Source organism: Musa acuminata, chromosome BXJ3-11 (assembly GCF_036884655.1).
Source record: "Musa acuminata AAA Group cultivar baxijiao chromosome BXJ3-11, Cavendish_Baxijiao_AAA, whole genome shotgun sequence".
NCBI lineage: Eukaryota > Viridiplantae > Streptophyta > Magnoliopsida > Zingiberales > Musaceae > Musa > Musa acuminata.
Window position 1 is genome coordinate 5363476 of NC_088359.1, and position 17600 is coordinate 5381075.

At 36.7% G+C, this 17600-nt stretch overlaps 1 protein-coding gene across 4 annotated transcripts; it reads right to left on the reverse strand.

Annotated features, from left to right (window-relative positions):
- Positions 1-8654: 8654 nt before the first annotated feature.
- On the reverse strand, positions 8655-14409 carry LOC135652934 (beta-glucosidase 18-like). 4 transcript variants are annotated; one of them, XM_065174284.1, is made up of 12 exons: positions 14051-14409; positions 13034-13100; positions 12795-12856; positions 12376-12451; positions 12044-12118; positions 11748-11838; positions 11433-11646; positions 11009-11124; positions 9543-9786; positions 9339-9441; positions 9155-9257; positions 8655-9043 (listed from the first exon to the last, which is right to left on the reverse strand). In XM_065174284.1, exons 1-12 carry the CDS (start codon positions 14192-14194, stop codon positions 8839-8841), a joined length of 1500 nt encoding a protein of 499 aa, XP_065030356.1. In that variant the 5' UTR covers positions 14195-14409; the 3' UTR covers positions 8655-8838. The 4 variants fall into 4 exon arrangements, with proteins under 4 accessions (XP_065030356.1, XP_065030359.1, XP_065030360.1 ...); XM_065174285.1 differs by having other exon boundaries at positions 8657-9043; positions 11748-11835; positions 14051-14407; XM_065174287.1 differs by lacking the exon at positions 12044-12118.
- Positions 14410-17600: the final 3191 nt, after the last annotated feature.

Consider the following 17600-nt stretch of genomic DNA (forward strand, 5'->3'; position numbering starts at 1 on the left):
ATGTGAGAGTATAGATGTACCTTCAGTCATCCGATGCATATACAAACTCTGCTTCAAGTAGAGACGATTCTCCACTGTCCTCTTCATGTACAAGCTTTAAGCTTGTCCCACATGCTCTTAGCCGTAGTCTCCGTAGCTACCTCCCGTAAAATCTCGTTAGAGAGATTTAGAATGATGCTTGATCGGGCCTTCTTATCCATTGCCACAAGATCTTCCTTTGATGTATCATCTGGAATGTTCTTAACTTTCTATAGTGCCAAATCAACTCCGTCTTGAATCAGAATGGCCTCCATCTTGAGTTGCCACATGCCGAAGTTGACATTTCTGTCGAATTTCTCGACAACAATCTTTGTTATTGTCATTGTTGCTAAAAGATCCCGAAACCAAACTCTGATACCAGTTTGTTAGAGCTAGCATCAGGAAATTTACCAAAAGATAATTTTAGCAACCTAACAAAGACAATAAAGCGAAAAGATAAAAGCGACAAGAACACCAAATTTACGTGGTTCGGTCAATTGACTTTGATCTACATCCACGGACGAAAGAGGAGCAAATCATTACTATAAAAGAGAGACTATTACAAATGCCTTAGGAAGATGTTCCTAGGCCACAAAACACACGAAAATACTAAACAAGAAAAAACCCAAATTATAAGCCCAAACTATTTAACTGAGTGTGGACTTAAACCCAAAGCAAACACTTAGGTTTTTCTTATGGTGCCACTTGTGGTGTCTCTTGTGGTGCATCTGACTTCAAAGCCCAGATCCTTATTTTTAGTTCCAATAGGAGATAACAAGTCTGATTTTCCCGATGTGGGACTATGGGACTTGCCAAACTATCAATACATAATCGTTTCCTTGAAGAGCTTCTTTAAGTTCTTGATATCTCTGTTTTCCCTTATCAGCAGTACCCAAACTATGGTTGCAAATAACATGGTTTTGCAGAAAAAGTTACCCGTTTGACCAACAAGCCCGATGTCGGTTAAGCTATCGATGAAATAAGTCATGAAAAAACCAATCATTGCAGCACGACCTACATAGTTGTCATGGTGTAAGATAATTTACTATTTTCGTTGACCGATTCATCCACGGATCAACAAGAGGCAATGTAATAACCCACCATTGAGTTTCTCTTCAGGAAGATGAAAACTTTTGATCCATGCCCACCAGGGTATGATTGATGTCACATCCCGAATTTATAAAAAGAATAATAAATTATTAATTTATTATTCATAATTTACATAATAAACTTCCTCTTTTCTTTTCATTCATCTTTGAATTCAAATCATTGTCTTTACAGTAGTAAATATTCTATTAGCTAGAAAAATGATATCTTCTTCATAGGGTCACAAGTCTCTTCCATCCAGATCTATTACACAATAGTAGATTACTCTGAAAATAAATATAAAATAAAAATACATCAGCAACCACCGATAGGAACCTCATAAAAATCATAAAAATAATCTTTAATATTTATGAAATATAAACAAATATCAATAATTCAATATGAAAATATATTTATTCATCATAAAACTTATGCATAAGAAAAATGATGATAATTTCTTGCATAATAAACAAAGTCATGCATCAGCCACCTGCAACACATACATAATAACAAAGGCGTACATCACCCAATGTTGTACTCTCCCAACAACGGATGGAGAGGCATATTCCACGGGATGGATTCCTCCCAACAACGGATGGAGATAATTCATATCGCACTCCCAACAGCGGATGGAGTGGTATCCCTCACCCGCCCAAGTGGAGACACGTTCCTCCCAACAGCGGATGGAGGAACTGTCTAACCATCACGTCTGATGGCCCGCTAATCCCCGAAGGGAATCGCCATACCTGCCCTCGGTAGGGATACATAAACATCCATGATCATTCATTTATACTCATTTAATCACTCATGCATACATCAAGAAATCAATATGATTAAATATTATGAGAGACCATACTTGATGTAAATCTACTAGACGATGTTCATTGGTGGCTCCATACTATGATGGGCCCGTAGCTCCTTTCACAGGTTGCACTCCCAATGTGAACTACTAGTCTAGTCGCATCTACTATATGATACTTATCATATCAATATCATAAACATAGAAAATCAATAATCATTTTCAAACGACACCTTCAAATAAAACATTTAAATTCATCAAATCATAAAAGCATTAAACATTAATATCTCAATAGTCCTCAATCAATCAAAACCCTAATTGGAATATCTCAATTGACTTAAACCAAACTCAATTTGATTATGATCTAACGGAACAAATATCAAATCCTTATAGAACCAGTCCGGAATCACCCTAAACCGATCTAATCGATCGATTTAGGGTGATTCCGGACTGGTTTTATAAGGATCTTGATTGATCTCGATTAGGTCAAATAGGTTTGAACTAGTCAAGTTAGTTTGGAATCACCCTAAATCGGCTTTAACTGATCAAATCTGTTTGATTTCGTCAATTAATGAGCTCAACCAATAAAGAAGGAGATTGGACTATGTCGTATAGTGCTAACTCAAATCGAACCAACCCACCTGAGTCTTGGGCGGGTCATATACATTGCATATACTTGTTCCAGATACTAGGTTGAGTTGAGTTACGATGGGCTATATAAAAGGAGCGATGATATGTCTAATACCAATCGCGTAGCTGGGCAGGCTTAACTTCATGGACTAGGCTAAGCCTCACTTATAAGTTGGGCTAGGCCTTACCATTGAACTAACTCATGCTTGGCTCACGAATTGATCATAGACACATGAGTTGGGGTCATATCTGACCACATAGACTGAGTTGTACCTAACCACATAAACTGGCCCATGCTAAGCCACATGATTGGATCGTACCTTATCATATGAGTTAGGTTATACATGGTCACATGGATTGGATTGTACCTAGCCACATGAGCTGGCGCATGCCTAACCATATGGTTGGGTCATACCTCACCGCATGGGCTGGGTCATCATACATGGTCATATGGACTAGAACGTATCTAGTCATATGGGTTAGGTCATACATGGCCATATGGACTAGATCGTACCTAGTCACATGGGTTGGGTCATGTTTGACCATATGGGCTAGGTTGTACTTAGTCACATAAGCTAGGTTGTACATGACCACATGGTCTAAGTCGATTCGATCTGATCGATCAATTTGACTCAAGTCAGACCCCAATTAGACTCCTCTTATCAAATTAGATTTCAATATTTAAAATTATTAAAGAATTACTCAAATACATTAATTAAACCTTTAAATTCATGATCTAAAATTTAAAACAAATTGCATTATAGAAATTCACACATAATTCTTAAAACATAGATATAACTAATTAAATAAATTAGAATTATTATACTAAATAATAATTTTAATAATTAAATTAATATTAAAATTCACTTAAACTTAAAAGATCAACATAAATCAAATAATTAGTCTAACATCACAAATCAATTATTATTATTTATAAATAATAAAATTTCGAAATTAAAACATCATCATTCATTATAAAATTGTAACAATCTCAATGTTAAGATTTCAAAATACAAATCAAAGCTAATTTTAAAAAAAGGATCCTACCTCTCTTCGATTATCCCTTCTTGGATATCATCTCCCCGGAAAGTCATTTCCTCAATCCTCCTATTATTAGGCTTAGTAGAGAGTGAGGTATGAGTAGTCCATTTATATAGGAGAAGATGAGATCTCCCCGAGAGATAAGTAATAATTTAATTTTTATTTTTCATTTATTTTACATTTGCTTTCACACACAAAAAGGTAATATAATATTTTTTTTATAGTTCATGCACAAAAATGGAATGTAAACTATTTACTTCCTAAATATCAAATCACTTATTAGGAAATAAATCAATTAATAATTTAATTGATTAGTAGAATTCCTAACTTATCCATGTGATTAAGGAAACCAAATTTAATTATTTCCTTAACTATAATACATAAATATAGAAGTTAATAATGAAGTAATATATCATTTATAGTAATTAATTTATGTTAATGAAGAAATTATCGGTGATTACATTTCTCCCCCACTTAATAGAAATTTGGTCCCCAAATTTGATTAAGAATAACATTAATCAATATAGTTAGCTTTTGAAATACGAAGTCGGACAAACCTAAATTAGCTTGAAAAATATTTTAATTAAATATACCACTCAAAAACTTTTCAGTCAAAAATATATATTTATATATTTTTAAAATAAAATATATGACAGATTAATGAAATTTATTGAATAAATTTTGTTTTAGATTACCCAAGTATATCAAATTCTATATCGAATAAATAAATAAAATTTTTAAATTTTAAAAATTAATTGAATATTGACATAAGATATAAGTTGAGGTACAACTCAACAAAAGCAATTGAAATGATGAAAATTTATCCAACTATTCAACATATATTCTTTTATAATTTCGAATGATTTATATTTTATATGTGTCAAAGAAATAACATTAAATCTAATTCTCATTAGACTCGTCATTTCATTAAACAAATAATATCTGATAATTAATTTTACATTAAATCAAAACTATATTTAAATTAATTACTCGTACAACTAAGTTTAAATATCAATGCACGATCAAATGTATTCTAACTTTAAAGTCACATATTTTATTAATGTCAACAATAACTTCTACAAACTATCCTAATATATGTCAAATTTAATCTTAATTTTAAGAATAATATATGGTAACAAAAATTATAAAGGTAAATACTTTATATTTATAAATTTCCTATAAAATTTTTGCACTTAAAAGTATCAAAACTTTTACATTAAGAGAGAATAACTGAAACTTACTATAATCATAATGAATAACTAAGTCATATATATTTCAAAAATAGAATAATATTCTATAATTAAATTAACATCCCTAATCTACTTTTCAAAAAAGGGACAAGAGGATCATGGAAAAATCATATTAAAAATATAAAATCATATGAGAGTTTATAAGACAAACTAATACGACACTTATTTTAATTTAGAGAAAATTTAAATTTTGACCTTCACTCCATTAACATCTTTAATCAACTATCCTAACATATGTCAAATTTAAACTAATACGACACGAATAAATGCTGTTCATAAATCAAGGTCACGTATGTACTTATATTTTGGAAGATAATTGACTCAAAACACATTAAATTTAAGAGGTATGGAAAGATAACTATTCTTCTTGATGCCATTACACCATTCACTCCATGTAGACCGCATTGTCACGAACGGTCGTTGCGCACTCGCAACAACTTCGTTCAAAGAACCGTTCGTCACTTTTGCATGCTTGAACACAGACATGGCAGCCTGTTTTACCTTGGTTTTGTATGTTTTTTGTTGTAAAAATACATGTTCGAATAGGTTATAGCGCACAGTGCGATCGCTCACCATGCCGAGTCAAAAAGCCCCAAAATGACTCCGTTTTCGTGTGCCATGGGCTGTTTTTTGAAGCCCGCTGCAGCGCGTGAAATGTCATCCATCTCAGCACCCTGGAATCCCCCGGGCGGCATAGGGCTGGATGGAGCTTCGGTATATTATCGGACATTGAAAAATCTTCACAAGTTCGCACACTAACTTGACGGGAACTTGCCTTCGCGCCCGGCACCCGGTGAGCAGTTGTTTGTGGACTTGCAACTATTCGTTCTATCTTCTAAAGTTCTTGTTTTCCTCCTTCCTCTCTTTTCTCCTATGCACACAAGGTGCTTGCTGAATTGCTTGTAAAACTTCCCTCTTTGCAAGACGTTGGGACTTGTCCATCGCTCGTTTACAATTTAATCAACTTTCTATTTTATAGGTCCTTGGGACTTGTACGAGGTTGCAACTAGACTGAACCTTTACAGACGCTTATGTCACAAGGACGCCTCAAGACTTAGGCAATCCTAGCTAAGTCCATGAAGTTGGCGCAAGGGTGCATCGCGACTTAGGTAACTCAAGCTAAGTTTGCATCTTGGCCGCAAGGGTGCCTCACGACTTAGACAATTCCAGCTAAGTCCGTGACAGCATGCCTTTAAGTAACTCTCACCTTCATATGATTTATGATTTGCATATGTTGCTTTACAAGTATTTCCCACTTTCATGAAAGCCACACACACAAAATATTCATACAGTAATGAAAGAAACATTTAAGAAAAATAATATAATGTTCTCTCATTTGGTCAATTGATTATACAGAAAATTCATAGATTTATCAAGTGGTCATAATCTTAACTATAAATATACTGAACTAAATGAGCTACTAATATAAACCATGATGGTTTCACATCACTGATGACAATCCTTTCCATGTTTCCCTTAGGCATCAATCCTTTAGTCACTAGGAGTACTAGCGTGTCATTCAGTGATTTAAATAGGCACTCGAGCGCTCACTTAGGCGCTCGGGCGGGGCGAGCCCCGAGCGTCTTATGTGTGGATCAAGTAGCACGCTTCAATGAGGCATCGCCCGGGCACTTCAAGCGAGCACCCAATTCAAATAAGCGAGCCAAACCAAACTTTTAAGTCTGATTCAATTCAATAATGATGCTTCTTACCCTCAAAAGCCACCCTTCATGCCTGTACAACCCCGAGCCAACCCTAGCGCTACTTTTGCCTCCGTCGCTGACACTTTCTGCAACAGCCTCCGCTGCAGATGCAGCGGTCCGAGCCTTCCTCTATCAATGATAGACGAGTCTAATGACCTAGCAAGAGCCTGTAGCTTCCTTCTATTGTCGCTCCATGTGGAGTTCCTTCCACTGTCAAGGGAGAGGATCGCAGGTTCCTCCGCCACTGACGAGCACCCTCTATAGCTTCTACCGCTACCGCTACTGCTATCTGCAGCTTCCACCGCTGCTGCTGTCTACAGCTTCCGCCACTGTTGCTACCAGCTTCTCACTGCTGTTGTTGTCGCTTTCGTGGGTTTCCACTGTTGGTGACCCTTTTATCTCCTTCTGTCGCTCCATGTTTCCTTTAGGCATCAATCCTTTAGTCACTACGAGTATTAGCGTTATTCAGTGATTTAAATAGGCACTTAGGCGATCACCTAGGCTCTTGGGCAAGGCGAGGCTCGAGTGCCTCGTGTGTGGACCAAGCGACGCGCTTCAATGAGGCGCCACTTGGGCACTTCAGGTGAGCGCCCAATTCAAATAAGCAAACCGAACCAGACTTTTTAAGTCTAGTTCGATTCAATAACATTGTTTCTTACCCTTAAAAGCCACCCTTCATGCCCGCACAACCCCGAGCCAACCCTAGCGCTACAAGGGAATCCAATCCAATGGATATGTCTGTCCTCGATTACCGTGTATCTATAGTCCTTCATCCATCTAATATCCCAAAGATCGTATACCAGGTATGTTGCTGTCAAACCCATACGGTTTCTACTCGAGTCTTGCTCTAATCGGATTCTCCCGAAGAACTCTTTCTCTCTCAATCCGAATGACCTTAGCCAGGGATTTGTCTAAGCAAGAATATATGAGATATTCCTCTCATGACACCGAGAGTGGATGATCCTCTATCGACACTCAATAGTAAGGTTGACTACCACTCCCAAAGACCTGCTGTACTAGATCTGAGACATCCAAACTTATAAGTCTGGTATCAAAGAGTGGAGCACTCATACAGGATATCCTTGGTATCTCAAGTCTAAGGACCAGATACACCACTGAGACTACTGAATCACTATCTAACAATAAGGTATCATCAACTATCCAACATTACGTAAGCGGATCAATCAGTGAACTCATTCTCTAATGAGCACCTATATTGTATCCCTAGTGTCCTCACATGAGCAACTATGAGACCAGCTATATCCATCATATGGACGGGTATACAGCACACTAGTCTGTCCGGTTATCTCGATGTCCCTCTCGAGTAACCTATGACCAGGATTATTTAGGATCTATGTTTAAAGGCGAATAGGCCTTATTATCGTGATCTCATCATGATCCGATTTCCATTGTACAGATCCAAGGACATCACAATATATATATATATATATATATATATATATATATATATATATATATATATATATAATAATAATAATAATAATTAATATAAAGTGATAAATACTAAAATATAATAAGCAAAAAGATTATATGATTGGCTTAATCAATATAAAGGCTTACTAGCCACCTATGACTAGCAATATTTTCATCACATAATTATCTGTAAGTTAGAATAGGATACTAATTAGATCCTAAATTGATTTTCGATATTATACTAACACTACCACCATGGCGTGATCAAGTTTGAATGAATCTAGTTTTTAATTTAGTATATTTTATTAAATCTGTGAACATCATGATAACAATATTATTTAAGCAATAGAATAACATATTATTGAAATAGAAAATATGTTTCATAACCATATGTAACAAAGGATTTTACAGCATTGTTCTCATGGCAACTAAAGACGTATATACTTATGATAAGAATTGTATCTAAACGCCACTGTTTCTCGCTCTCTTCTCTTCGAATATAAGTGACTTGAGCAAAGAGGAGGTTTTGTCGAGTAACCACTCGGTACCTTCTCTTTCGTAGATACCTTTCCAGTGTCATATGGTGTTTATGCTCTTTACGGTGATGAGAGGATCCTTCCGAAGCTTAAGACATAACATGCATGATATATGATATTCTCAAAGCTCATGGTGCTATCATTCAACAAAAAGGATCAAGTCATCTCCATCCGTCTCCCACCTCGACGAGGCAACTAAAATTTGACCTTACTAGATTAACGTTAAGAGGTAGCAAACAAATAAACTTTATAACGAATTATATCAACATTATTGTATATGGATGAATATACCCAAAAAAAAAAGTTCTTCATTTTCATACAAGTTAATCGACTCTCTCATCTTAAATCGTATCTACTTGCTCATGTTCATGTTGTACCTCAACACCATGTAGGAATTGCTTATACCACCTCGCCGATAACTTTGGTGTCCTCTTCTGTGTATTGTAGTCCACATGATGGAGTCCAAATCTCATGGTGTACCCATAAAGCCATTCGAAGTTATCTATGAAAGACCACACGAAGTAACCCCTAACGTCTGCCCCTTTCCTGCACCAACAGGCACAAGACATCAACTTACATATACGTTGAGTACTCTATCGAGTGATGTTAGTGAAGCATTTGACATTTGCGAAGGGAACCGATGCATAAGAATTTAACCTCATGGCATTGTTTAGATATGTAAGATACTGACGCATGGAGTCCACTCTATCGCTGTCATTCAGTAACTCCGTCATCGAAGAGTTGCTGTGTTGGGCATAACCTACGAAGTTAAGAACACAGTGATCATAAAGCTAAGTCACGTATGTGATCATGTGATGACAATAATCGAAATCATACGTACCGTTTTCAGTGATGAACATGGGGGTGTTATTGTATCTTCTCATGGTGTACAAAACCACCTCTTCGATGCCGTAAGGAACAACATAGTAATTTGGCATTGCGGTCTGTGAAACGTAATTGAACAGTAAGCCACTCGACGAGACCATCTATATATATGATAGAGCATGACATGAATATAATCTGATATATTTCTTGTGAAGCTTACTGGTTTTCCAATGGGAATTCCATTTCTTTCGGTGTAGATAAATGATTCACCTATATTTCTACTTGACTTGCATGGAGAAAAGGTACAGTCTCTGACATACAAGCTAGTATAGTGATTGATTCCAATAAAATCCAACTTATATTGAAGCTTTCTCCTCTCCTTAATTGAGAAAGTAGGGAGTTTTGAACCTAAAGCCTGCCGCATTTCGGGTGGATAATCACCATGGATTATTGGATCGAGAAACCTACAAAACACAAGTACTTAAGGACATTATAAGAACAACACAAAAGATTCATAAAAAAAGACTTAGATTATTACCTTGTTAACGAATATGAAAGGCGAAATTTTTGCGATCTTAAATGTAATGAGGTGTAGAGCAAGAGAGGTTCGTAACCAATAAAATGATGGTCTAAAATTAACGTATGTATTCTTATCTATAAAGATAGAGAGATTGTTTCTATGACTTAATAACCTCTTCTAATATATAGAAAGACATAATAGAAATAATTCCTTATGTTTCAAGTATACAACAAGCAAGAATTATCATATCCAATGCATTAGACTTTGACCCATAGGATATGCGGAAAATTAACATATGCATTCTTATATCTGAAGATAGAGAGATTGTGTTTTATGACTTAGACCCAATATCACAAATGAAAGAAGTAACCTTATTATTGTTGGGCTGACAGCCCATGAGTTCGGCTCCTAATGAGCTTTAACCGTCTATATCTCATCTCTATTTTAACCTAAACCTAGAACTAATAAGGAGATGTGGTGGTTGCGAAAAATAGGAAAAAAAACTACAACAATAGGGGCAGAAGCAAAGTGATTCAAAAAGAGGAGAAAATTACAGAAAAACAAGAGAAAGAAAAGGAAGAAGACAAGGGCAATACAAAGAAACTCTTCTCAATCATCGAAACAGTATTCTCATCTCAAGTTAGATCAGATCTATAATAGATTCTTGCTATGATCGAATTTATAGTAGATTCTTACTATGATTACTTGGGGAGATTTTGAATATCATGCATAGTGACGTAATCTTGTATCTCAGTTATTCTCTTGTGATTGTTGCTTTTGTTTTGGGTAAGAGACTTTGAGATTTGTATATTCATTATTCTTATAGTGGATTTTCTCTAGTTTGCCTCATGATTTTTATCCTTCACTTTGGAGAGATTTTTCACATAAATCTTGGTGTCTTATTTTATTATGATTCCATTTAATTTCGCTGCCTGTTACTTGTATTTGTTCGTATACAAAGTTATATCTTTCTTATCCCATCAACTGGCTACTCCTCCCTCACAGAGTGGTGTTAATGAATTCTTCTAATATATAGAAAGGCATAATAGAAATAATTTCTTATGTTTCAAGTATACAAGCAGCAAGAATTATCTAAACTTGCACTTACATGGAAATAAATAAGTTGATAGTACATCTACTAATAGTTTGATGGATGGAGAAATTACCATGCAACTTGGAAGGACATTACTTGTTGGGCTACTAGAAAATCCAATGAGTTGTTCCTGAGTGGCTCAAACCAGCACATGAAAATTACAATCCCAATCATGCCTTGCTGTTTCACCTTTAGATTGAATCAAGCAAAGAAAGAAGATTAGAAATGAAAGACATTTTGCAAGTACTATAATAATATCACAAAAACTAATGCTGATTTTAAATTTACAATTGAACTTATTATTCTGAGGTTCCATATCCAAAGAAGAGGATGCAAATCAGACATCAAACTGAGCTGCATAATACATCACTGTAATCTAACTGGATACTGCTGACCTTCATGAGTCCTTTTGTAGATCCGTGAGGAAGTAACAGATACTTTTTCTTTTCGCAAAAAAAGAAAAAAAAAAAGAGAGATAAATTTGACAAAACTTGTACCTGATATCTCTTCCTATAGATCTCCACCGCGGTAGCATGTGATAATATCGCATTGTGACCGGCTATAAATTCTTTATTGCGATGCCCAGGAGGATACACTCCGGTGCCATATCCATGTCTCACCATCAAATGTGGCTCGTTGAATGTGCTCCAATGCTTCACTCTATCACCAAATTTGCTAAAGCAAACCTCAGCAAAATATCCAAAATCTTTCCTGAAAATTCACATCATGAATGATAATTAACTCAACATATCTAATAGAAAATTAAATTAACTACAGTCATATGAAATAGAGGATAAGGAAGAAATGTATACTGTATTTTTGGACTTAGCCAAGCTCCATATCGATCTTCGAGTTCTTGAGGAATGTCATAGTGACTCAGTGTGACAAATGGTTCTATGCCTGCTTCAATTACGGTATGCGAAGATCCAAAACATTAGATGCTTTATTTTTCGGTGAAGATTTGAAAATGTTACCGAAAAATATAAAATCGAACTATTAACTTCAATAACAAGTCATTTAGTGTCGTAATCGACTCACTTAAGTTTGATATGATTGATGTGAGCACTCTTTTGTTTGTGTGAGGAACAAATAATGACATGATGACTACCTCTTAGCAACAGGGAATCGATAAGGTTGTTGTAGAATGCTATGCCTGTCGGATTAATCTTCCCATATCGACCTCCTAGCGACAATAACATATAACTGTTATCATACTCTAAGTCCAGCTAAGTTCGTGACAATAACATATACGAATTTACAATAACATCCCAAATGGATAATATCATATGATTACGATCACAAATATACTTGGCTAGATAAGATAAAACCTACTGATTATGCATAATTATCCACATAAATAAGCATAAACATAGAAGAATAGAAATCACACGTGGTTAAAAGTCTATCAAGATAACACAACTTAGTTCTTTGGGCACTAACTTGGGAGGACTCTCGACCATGAAATGGAGAACCTGTAGGAGTTGATTCCGAGTGAACGCATGAGCTCAATATCTTCCTGCATAAATCACTCCTCTTGATTAGAACGTGCAATTTGGTGACATAAATACGATGTAATCATCAGCAACACAGACGTAGAAAACTAGAGTATGAAACTTTCAATAATCTAAGTATTATTGTTCATGCTTGAGATGTGCACATATGAAACAAAACAGCCCTAAAAGATTCAACTAAAAATTTGGAGGTTAGGTATAAACTCCAATAGTTCGATTCAAGGTTTCTCCTCATTATTAATATAGCATGAAAGAGACTCGACTCAGCTATGGCGTGAAATCACAAAACTAGTAGCTAAATAGGAGCCTAAAAGCCTACTACTCATTTGTTATCATGAACAGAGATACCATGTAGATGTGGTAATGATCAGCTGCAACATCTCCATTGCTGCCATCCTTTATCTTGCCTCCTGCACAGTGGAAGAACCAAAACAAACAAGCATGAATGATACATACAAACTTGTGTTCATCTGCAGAGACTCGACAAGTTGATGGATGAAGAAGAGCCAGGAGGGTCGAGTAATATAACATGGTAAGAGAGAGAGAGAGAGAGAGAGAGAGAGAGAGAGAGAGAGAGATGACATTACCTTGTGAGTGAGTGAAGACGTCCCAGTTGCTCAAGCTTTTGTTACCTTCTTGATATGCACCCTCGATCTACAATCAAAAGAAGTTCGAGATTGCGAGAGAATTCAACAGTAACCTATTAAATGCAAGCTGACTTGTCCAAGTATTAACTCTCTTTCTCTCTCATAAAATCTATCTGTTTACCATCCAAAGAAAGTCATTTCATACTATTGGGATGGATAGGTAAGTATTTTGAGATTTTGAGAATTAATGTCTAGGAGGAAAGAAATCTTAGTATAAGAAAAAGTTCTATCCTAAAAATTAGGGTTTTATCTTCGGGGACTCTTGAAGATAGATAGTAAATTCTTCGAGTTTTATGTGATAAAGATTTTAATTATTTTATAGATGTAAGTGAGAGGTATTAATCTTATATCGATTTTTTAATATATTTTTTTATTTATTAATCTTTATTTTTTTTATTTTTAAAAAAATTATTATCCCCCTTCCCCACCTAATACAGTACTTAAAAAGACATGGCCATATCTACAGTCGGTAGATGGATGAATGCATGAAAGTCAACATCAAACAATGTGGCAAAGAGCCGCTAGGAATCAAGTAGACTATTCCTGCACAAGTATCGATGTCCTGTTTCGAGTGTTATCTCCTTCCCGTGGCCTTTGCGTTTGTCGAAGATGTCAGGGATATTATTAGGTAATAGACCTTTCTTAAGTTCCAACAATGAAGGAGGAGGAGGAGGAGAAGCCACTCACCCAACAGATTTCCTTCTTTTCAAAATGACCGAGATGAGGAAAAAGAAGGAAAGAGAAGATGAAAGTTATCAATATTATTGTCCTCTCTTTCTTGACAAGATTTGACCAGCAGCAATCGATATTAGCGCACGCATCACTGCAGTCTCCTACTCTTCTCGTGACGGATGATCCTCTTCCCGACTCCATACATAGCGGACGATGGTGGGAAGAGGAAGTGACGAGTACAGAAGGAGGAAGTGATGAGTACAGAAGGAGGAAGCTCTTTCGTACCTGGTAGGCGGAGGTTGAGGTCCCGAAGAGAAAAGATGGAGGGAACTGATCCCGGCGGAGAGCACAAGTGGTGGAAAACAACGACTGCACGAGGAAGAGGAAAGCGGATGCGAGGACGACGACGACCTTCTTCCTCCTCTCCATATGCACGCTCTATTCGTACGTCTACATGCAACCTGGGATCGCCGACCGACCTGTGCGTCAACCTTCGTTTGGAGTAGTAACCGAGAGGGTCGTTTATCTAGTTGGTCGATGCGTGGTGGTCAAAGAGCCTCGAGCTGGAGGACTCACGAGCGGATCTCTGAGCTAACGAACATGGCCAACGATGATGGATCAGCTCGGCTCAAACGATGAGGTTTGACAATCAAGAAAGAGGACCCACCACAGTCCTATTTTGGATTTCCCAAACATATTGTTTTATTTCTTCCCGGTTTAATCGTCATCGGGATCTCACGTGAATCACAACTCAGATTAAAATACTGACTGAACAGCTTTGGTTGCTACGGATCAGATGTTGTGGATTCTTTACGCACTCGTTTAAATATTCTACGAGTCATATGAGCCGCGCGGGAGGTATATTAATCGACAAATATATACCTACTGCACATTGATGAGAAGGATGAGCATATATCAATATAGATAGACGCTTGGATTCCCCAGTGAGATGTTTCATCGGATGGCGTCCAGTTGTCCACGTGGCCAACATGGGGGATCAACGACGCACGATTTGTTCGTGGAGATGCTGTGTACAGTTAAGTAGATGTCGCTTGCGTGTTATATTAGCGCATACATACGAAAACGTGTTGTATAATTTTAGCCCAACGAGACTCACGATTCAAATATCCACGTCGTTTCTGATGTTTTTGAAGTAGAAAAGAAAGCAATGTTACTATTTGATTCTGGGTTTTCTGACGAAAGCCTTCTGTTGCTATTATTTTACGAGTGTTATGAGGGCTCATAATGATATTGTTTTGGCCTCATCCTTGCAAGAGTTGAAATATATATATATATATATATATATATATATATATATATATATATATATATATGAAGATCCGGACATTTGAATATATGGCTAATGTCTCACCTCTAACAGATGCACACAAACCAGCATTTATAGGTGTCTTGAAATGACAACACCAAAATTGCCAGCATTTCACATGGACGGAACATTAATGCTTAAAGGATAAGTTAATGACTCAAGTCACGCAGCTAGCCACTTCCAGATATTATTATTTATAGGTGTTGATCTAAATAGTTGTTTCTCTTGTTTTCCAAAGGAAGACAACAAAAGCTTAGCCTGCAAAACATAAGAGATGGAGTTGTTTCCAAAGGAAGACACAACAAAAGCTTAGCCTGCAAAACACGAGAGATGGAGTTCTAAAGAACACTGGCTATTATAATTCACTTCTTGGAGTCGCCGGGAGCATCATCCTGCCAAGTTGCTTGCGATTAGCTTGTCATACATGTTAGAGCTAACCTCAGAAAATTTATCGAAAAGTAATTTTGGCAACCCAACAAAGACAATAAAGTAGAAAGATAAAAGCGACAAGAACACTAGATTTAAGATAAAAGCGATAAGAACACCAGATTTACGTGGTTCAGTCATTTGACTTTGACCTACATCCACGGACGAAAGAGGAGAAAATCACTACTATAAAAGAGAGACTTTTACCAATCCCTTAGGAAGATGTTCCTAGGCCATAAAACACCTGAAAATACTAAACAAGAAAAAATCCAAATTGTAAGCCCAAACTATTTAACTGAGTGTGGACTTAAACCCAAAGCAAACACTTAAGTTTTTCTTGTGGTGCCTCTTGTGGTGTATCTGACTTCAAAGCCCAGATCCTTATTTATAGTTCCAATGGGAGATAACAAGTCTGATTTTCCTGATGTGGGACTATGGGACTTGCCAAACTAACAAATCTCCACCTTGGCATGTCCCAACAAAACCTGCTCCACCTTCTTCATAAAAGCCCCAACAGGCAATCACCAACAATGAACACCAACCAAGTCCAAGCACTGCTTAAACTTGTAAACCGGAAGAGGCTTCGTAAGCATATCAGCTAGATTGTCCTTCGTATGAATTTTCTGAACAAGGACTTTCTCCTCAGCAATGGTATCCCATTTGCATCCAACAATTTTCTTACCCGAAGGCGGCTTCACAAGATCCCAAGTTCTATTCCGATAAAGAGATTCAATTTCTTCATTCATCGCGATCAACCACTTAGCGGAATTATCACAAGAAACTGCATCTGAGTAGGAAGTAGGCTCACCAACTTCACTTGTTTCTTTTGCAACAGACAAAGTATATGCAATCAAATTTGCATATCTTTGTGGTGGTCGAATATCTCTTCGTGGTCTATCCTTGGCTATGGAATATTGCTCTTCCTCTGGAGCAACTTCATCAGTAGACTCAAGACCATCTACTGGTATTCTTTAAGTAGAAGAGTTCGACTGAAAAGAATCAGACCTACCAATCTCAAGCTCCACCTGCTTCTGCGCATTATCATTTATACAACTAGTAGAATCCTCTTTGGAAGATAACATAGACAATTCATAAAAAGTAACATCTCTACTGATTACAAATTTTGGGGATTTGGGATCAGAACACCATAATCTGTATCCTTTCACCCCCAGAAGCATACCCAAGGAAAATGCACTTTTTAGCTCGAGGCTCTAATTTTCCTTCATTTACATGCATGTATGTTGGACACCCAAAAATTTTTAAATCAGAGTAATCAACAGGAGTACCTGACCAAACTTCCTCCGGAGTTTTAAAGTTAAGTGCTGTAGAAGGAGCGCGGTTGACAACGTAACAAGCCATATTAATTACCTCTACCCAAAAGTCCTTTGTCAATCCTACATTTGAGATCATACACCTTGCTCTCTCCAAGAGTGTTCTGTTCATACGTTTGGCCACACCATTTTGCTGAGGCGTCATCCTAACAGTGCGATGTCGAATGATTCCTTCATTTTTGCAAAATTCATTAAAGTCGCCTTCATAAAATTCCATGTCATTATCTGTTCGAAGCCGCTTAATCTGTTTACACGTCTACTTCTCAATCAAAATCTTCCATTATTTACAGGTTAGAAAAACATCATTTTTATGCTTCAAAAAATAAACCCAATCTTTCCTAGAATAATCGTCAATGAAAGTCAACATATACCTGGCACCACCCTTAGACTGAATATGAGCTGGACCCCAAAGGTCTGAATGAATATAGTCAAGAGTACCTTTTGTTTTGTGGACTACCGGAGAATTGAAGCTGACTCTTTTCTGCTTTCCAAAAATGCAGTGTTCACAAAAATTCAGTGGACCAGTAATCTGTCCATAAAGTAGACCTTTTTGCTCAATATGCTCAAACCTTTTTCGCTCATATGACGCAAACACATATGTCATAATTTGGTGATGTTAGAATCAGACAATGATGATGACGAGACTGCAACCGAGCCTGTGACAATAGTTCCCTGCAGAATATATAAGCTACCAGACCTACAAGCTTTCATAACAACAAGAGCACTTCTAGAAACTTTCATAACTCCACCT